The sequence below is a fragment of the Ranitomeya imitator genome, chromosome 3 (genome assembly GCF_032444005.1).
Source record: "Ranitomeya imitator isolate aRanImi1 chromosome 3, aRanImi1.pri, whole genome shotgun sequence".
Lineage (NCBI taxonomy): Eukaryota > Metazoa > Chordata > Amphibia > Anura > Dendrobatidae > Ranitomeya > Ranitomeya imitator.
In genome coordinates, this window is record NC_091284.1 from 737,608,811 (window position 1) to 737,614,810 (window position 6,000).

Consider the following 6,000-nt stretch of genomic DNA (forward strand, 5'->3'; position numbering starts at 1 on the left):
CATTTGTTTACACAAAAATGATCTTTTCGCCCACAAATTCTTACTTTCACAAGGGTAACAGGAGAAATTAGACCACAAAAGTTGTTGTGCGATTTCTCCTGAATACGCCAATACCCCATATGTGGGGGTAAACCACTGTTTGGGCGCACCACATAGCTTGGAAGTGAAGGAGCGCCGTTTTACTTTTTCAATGTAGAATTGGCAGGAATTGAGATTGGACGCCATGTCGCGTTTGGAGAGCCCCTGATGTTCCTAAACAGTGGAAACCCCCCACAAGTGACCCCATTTTGGAAACTAGACCCCCCATGGAACTTATCTAGATGTGTGGTGAGAACTTTGAATGCCCAAGTGCTTCACAGAAGTTTAGAATGCAGAGTCGTGAAAATAAAAAATATTTTTTTTTCCACAAAAAAGATATTGTAGCCCCCAAGTTTTTATTTTCACAAGGGTAACAGGAGAAATTGGACCGCAATAGTTGTTGTCCAATTTATCCCGAGTACACTGATGTGCCATATGTGGGGGTAAACCACTATTTGGGCGCACGGCAGAGCTTGGAAGGGAAGGAGCGCTGTTTTGGAATGCAGACTTTGATAGAATGGTCTGTGGGCGTTATGTTGCGATTGCAGAGCCCCTGATGTACCTAAACAGTAGTAACCCCCCACAAGTGACCCCATTTTGGAAACTAGACCCCCCAAGGAACTTATCTAGATGTGTGGTGAGAACTTTGAATGCCCAAGTGCTTCACAGAAGTTTAGAATGCAGAGTCGTGAAAATAAAAAAAATATTTTTTTTTCCACAAAAAGATTTTGTAGCCCCCAAGTTCTTATTTTCACAAGGGTAACAGGAGAAATTGGACCCCAAAAGTTGTTGTCCAATTTATCCCGAGTATGCTGATGCCCCATATGTGGGGGTAAACCACTGTTTGGGCGCACGGCAGAGCTCAGAAGGGAGGGAGCACCATTTGACTTTTTGAGCGCAAAATTGGCTGTCGTGTTTGGAGACCCCCTGATGTAACTAAAAAGTGGAAACACCCCAATTCTAGCTCCAACCCTAACCCCAACACACCCCTAACCCTAATCCCAACCCGATCCATAATCCTAATCACTAACCCTAACGATAATCACAACCCTTACCCCAAAACAACCCTAATGTCAACCCTAACCATAACCCTAATCAAAACCCTAAATCCAACACACCCCTAATCCTAATCTCAACCCTAACCTCAAACCTAACCCTAATCCCAATACACCCCTAATCACAACCCTAACCTTAACCCTAATCCCAAACCTAACCCTAATCCCAAGCGTAACCCTAATGCCAACCCTAACCCTAATACCAACTCTAATCCAAACCCTAACCCCAAATCTATCCCTAACTTTAGCCCCAACCCTAGCCCTAACTTTAGCCCCAACCCTAAGGCTACTTTCACACTTGCATCGTTCGGCATCCGTCGCAATCCGTCGTTTTGGACAAAAAACGGATCCTCCAAATGTGCCCGCAGGATGCGTTTTTTTGCCCATAGACTTGTATTGCCGACGGATCGTGACGGATGGCCACACGTCGCGTCCGTCGTGCACTGGATCAGTTGTGTTTTGGCGGACCGTCGGCACAAAAAACGTTCAATTAACGTTTTTTTGTACGTCGCGTCCGCCATTTCTGACCGCGCATGCGTGGCCGTAACTCCGCCCCCTCCTCCCCAGGACATAGATTGGGCAGCGGATGCGTTGAAAAACTACATCCGCTGCCCACGTTGTGCACAATTTTCACAACGTGCGTCGGTATGTCGGGCCGACGCATTGCGACGGCCCCGTACCGACGTAAGTGTGAAAGAAGCCTAACCCTAAATTTAGCCCCAACCCTAACCCTAGCCCTAATTTTAGCCCCAACTGCTCTTCTCCTGTCTGCTGGTAGATGGCGATAGATGGCGGGCGCACTGCGCATGCGCCCGCCATTTTCTTTTCCCCGGCAGCCAGGAGGAGCAGCAGGAGGATCCAGGGACACCGGTAAGTATAATAAGGTCCCCGAATCCCCCTATTTCTCTGTCCTCTGATGTGCGATCACATCAAAGGACAGAGAATTACACTTTGATTTTTTTTTTTTTTTTGCGGTCGCCGGTAAACAGTTAATTACCGGCGATCGCAAAACAGGGGTCGGTAAAACCGACCCCGATCATGTTCTTTGGGGTCTCGGCTACCCCCGGCAGCCGAGACCCCAAAGATTCTCCCGATGCCGGCCGGCGGGTGCACTGCGCATGCGCCCGCCATTTTGAAGATGGCGGCGCCCACCGGGAGCCACGAGGAGCACCGGGGAAGATAGGTGAGTATCGGGGGGCTATCTGGGACCCCCTTTCTCTGTCCTCTGATGTGCGATCACATCGGAGGACAGAGAAATTAAAAAGAGATCGCGTTTTTGCGATCGCCGGTAAACGGTTAATTACCGGTGATCGCAAATGCGGGGTCGGTAAAAACCCCCCCCCGAATCATGTTCTCTGGGGAGAAAATCCGACTCTGGGGGGCGCTATTCACTTTTTCCACAGAGCCATTAATTAACGGCGCTGTGGTTTAAGTACCCTTAGCGGCCGCCGTTAAAAGGCGTATCGGCGGTCGCTAAGGGGTTAAAACTTTGGATTTGAATAAAATTTCTCTATATTTAAGTTTATTGGTGTTGGAGGACTTTGTTGTTTCTTTCGTTCTACTGATTCACATGCGGTCCTCCGTGTGTACTCTGCTGCCACATAATAAGAATGAGTAGCCACAGTTAGACATCTGAACATATACGGAGTCACATTGTTCATCGCTAAAGAACTGCTGCTTGGCTACACAAAAAATATATAAATGGATAACCCCTTCTCCATCCGTGTGCTTCTACCAAGTAATTCAAGGGAAAAGAAAGCGGTCACTAGGGAGCGCTATTAGGGTCACAGTTAGGCTACGTTCAGACTAGCGTTGTGCTAGTGTACGTCGGGCGACGCAGCGGCGACGCACGCGTCATGCGCCCCTATGTTTAACATGGGGGACGCATGCGTTTTTGTTTGTTGCGTTTTGCGACGCATGCGTCTTTTTTGCCGCAAGTGTCGGACCAAGAAAACGCAACAAGTTGCATTTTTCTTGCGTCCGATTTTCGGCAAAAAGCGACGCACGCGTCGCAAAACGCAGCGTTTTTGCGTGCGTTTTGCCGCGTTTTTGCGTGCGTTGTGTCGCCGACGCAGCGGCGCACAACGCTAGTCTGAACGTAGCCTTAGAATTGAAAGCAAAAGGTCCACTGCAGCTCCAGCCGGTAACCTTCTAGGAGGATACAAAATGCAGTAAATAGTAATAACGGTCAAAGGAGCGCTGGAAATGAGACCAAAACAAGGATTTTAGTGTTGAACCACAACGCGTTTCAACGGTTAAACCGTCTTCATCAGGTCGAAGTTTTTACCAAGTAATAACACTTGTACTCCACTGCGGTGCAGGTGCCATTTCAGCAGTGTCGGCACTGGTTCTCCAAATGTCCTTTGTCCTATATGAAAATGCCAGTTCTTTTAAAGACCCATGATAATTTATTTTAATTAACCCATGATATACCACCTGTGAGCAGCACGGCGGCTCAGTGGTTAGCAGTATAGACTTGCAGCGCTTGGGTTTTGGGTTCAGCTCCAACCAAAGACAACATCTGCAAGGAGTTTGTATGTTCTTCCCGTGTTCACGTGGATTTCCTCTTTTTTTCTCCCACACTCCCAAGACATACTGATAGGAAAATTAGATTGTGAGCCCCAATGGGGACAGCAATGAGGTCTGTAAAGAGCTGTGGAATATGATGGCACTGTATAAGAGAGCAACAGTTACTTATGTGGAATTATCCCTAAGAATTAGGTCCGTGTGGGACACCTGAAGAATGAGGGGTACACGCTGTCGACAGAAGGGACCAAGCTGTTTTTGGGTGTGGGACTTATTGCCGTTGATAGGATAGTGCTGGTTGTCAGGCATCTATGGGACTTGTGATGGATTGATGTTCCCATATAAGTTCCAGAAGTTTGGAAGATGCAGAAGTCATAGAAATTAATGATCTGTTCAGGATTATATTAGACCATATTTGTTATGTTATTAATGCTGTCACACTTTTTTTCCAAACAGTGGCAAAAAAATCCTCATAGACGGAGTCCTAATAACGCATCGACTTCCATAGCTGCAGAAAGTGAGTATATTATCCTACGGCTCCTCAGTGGGCCTCCAGGTGGTATAATAATATTCACCTCCCTCTGTGCTCCTGGGTTATGTCTCAATTTATTTTGTAGATGGAGATCTGAAGAGCAATGATCAAGATGATTTAGGCTTCACGAACAAAAGGATTTGCTATGGGAAGAGCTCATAAATCTAGTCTTTCATTTCCTGCAATTTGACATTTTATTTTAGAAAAGATTTTATTTATTGCAGAAAATTTTCTATTTTAAGAAGAAATTTTTTTTAATTTTTTTGCTAACCAGATCATTTATTAAGGTGCTGTCTGTACGGTCGCTCACTTTGGGATGCAGCACTCAGATCCTCCTTAAGACACATGTGGATGTAGGTCCATGAAGATCTACCAAGAAAGCAAGTGGCTTTCCAGTAATAAGTTACGGGAGCAGCACAAAAGTCATTACAATAGATAATCTTGTTAATGCAGTCAAATCCCGGATAATTGTGAAATCCTGATAATCCAACTTCAGTGTCTGGTAAAGAACCACATGACCTCACATGACGACGTAAAACGGCAGCTGCAACTAATTATTTTTTTAATTATGAAAGTATTTTATGTAATAATGTCTCGGCATATGGTTTTAATCTGACATCTTGAGCAAGCTCTACTCTTGCACTACATTTTGCACTTTTTTTGTGTGGTAATCCAAAATATGTCATGAAATTATGACTCTTCCCATACTAACATTTGTGAAAGAATGGCGCGTTCTATAGATCTTACTGATACCAACGTGTCTCCCATTGCTATTATATATATATATATAAAGAGTATGTACTGTATGTATCTTTACTTTTTCCCACTAATATATATATATATATATATATATATATATATATATATATATATATATATCACAAAAGTGCACCACTCCCATTTTTGTAACTATTTTATTATAACTTTACATGGGACCAAACTGAATATCTGACACTTTGATACAATGTAAAGTAGTCAGGTGCAGCTGTATGAAATGTAGATTTGGTGTGCCCTCGGCAAATGTGCCCGCAGGATCCGTTTTTTCCCCATCGACTTGTATTAGCGACGGATGGCCACACGTCGCATCCGTCGTGCGACGGATCTGTCGTGTTTTGGCGGACCGTCGTCTGGAAAAAACTTTCAATCTAACGTTTTTTGTCTACGTCGGGAAAACGCGTTGCGACGGATCCTGCGGCATACGTCATTGACTAGAATGGAAGCCTATGGACGCAGGATCCGTCGTGACACGACGTATGACGGAATCCAGCGCTGGAATCTGTTTTTTTACATTGAGCATGCTCAGAATCAGGAATTTGTAGCCAATTGGCCAAACAGGCCCCAAATCTATATAAACCTGGCCTTGGCTTACAAATAGTGAGGTAAAAAACTCACCAAAACTCAGTGTGTGCACGTGGCTTAACAGACCTCCAAGACGACAATGTTAAAGAAACTGAAGGTAAAGGTGCTGGGATGGCCAAGCATATCTACAGACCTAAACTCTATTGAGTATCTGTGGGGCATCCTCAAACGGAAGGTGGAGGAGCGCAAGGTCTCTAACATCCACCAGCTCCATCATGGAAGTGTGGAAGAGGATTCCAGTGGCAACCTGTGAAGCTCTGGTGAACTCTGTGCCCAAGAGACTTAGGGTATGTTTCCACGTTCAGTATTTGCTGCGGATTGGACGCTGCATAGTTACAAATGTTACAGCATAGTGGATGGAACTTTATGAAATCCCATCTCCACTATGTGTTCAAAGACGCAGGCGGCAGACCTGCGTATACGCACATGAGGAACGTCTTTCTAGACCGC

General features: G+C 45.2%; 1 protein-coding gene across 1 annotated transcript in view; it reads left to right on the plus strand.

The window, feature by feature from the left end:
• The window catches only part of CDADC1 (cytidine and dCMP deaminase domain containing 1), a 61,003-nt gene extending 56,007 nt beyond the window's left edge, over positions 1-4,996 (plus strand). The window contains exons 8-9 of the mRNA XM_069758845.1: positions 4,116-4,176; positions 4,277-4,996. Of these exons, the coding sequence (XP_069614946.1) occupies positions 4,116-4,176; positions 4,277-4,353 (138 nt within the window). The 3' untranslated portion in view covers positions 4,354-4,996. The remainder of the gene's footprint in view (positions 1-4,115; positions 4,177-4,276) is intronic.
• The last annotated feature ends 1,004 nt before the right edge of the window (positions 4,997-6,000 follow it).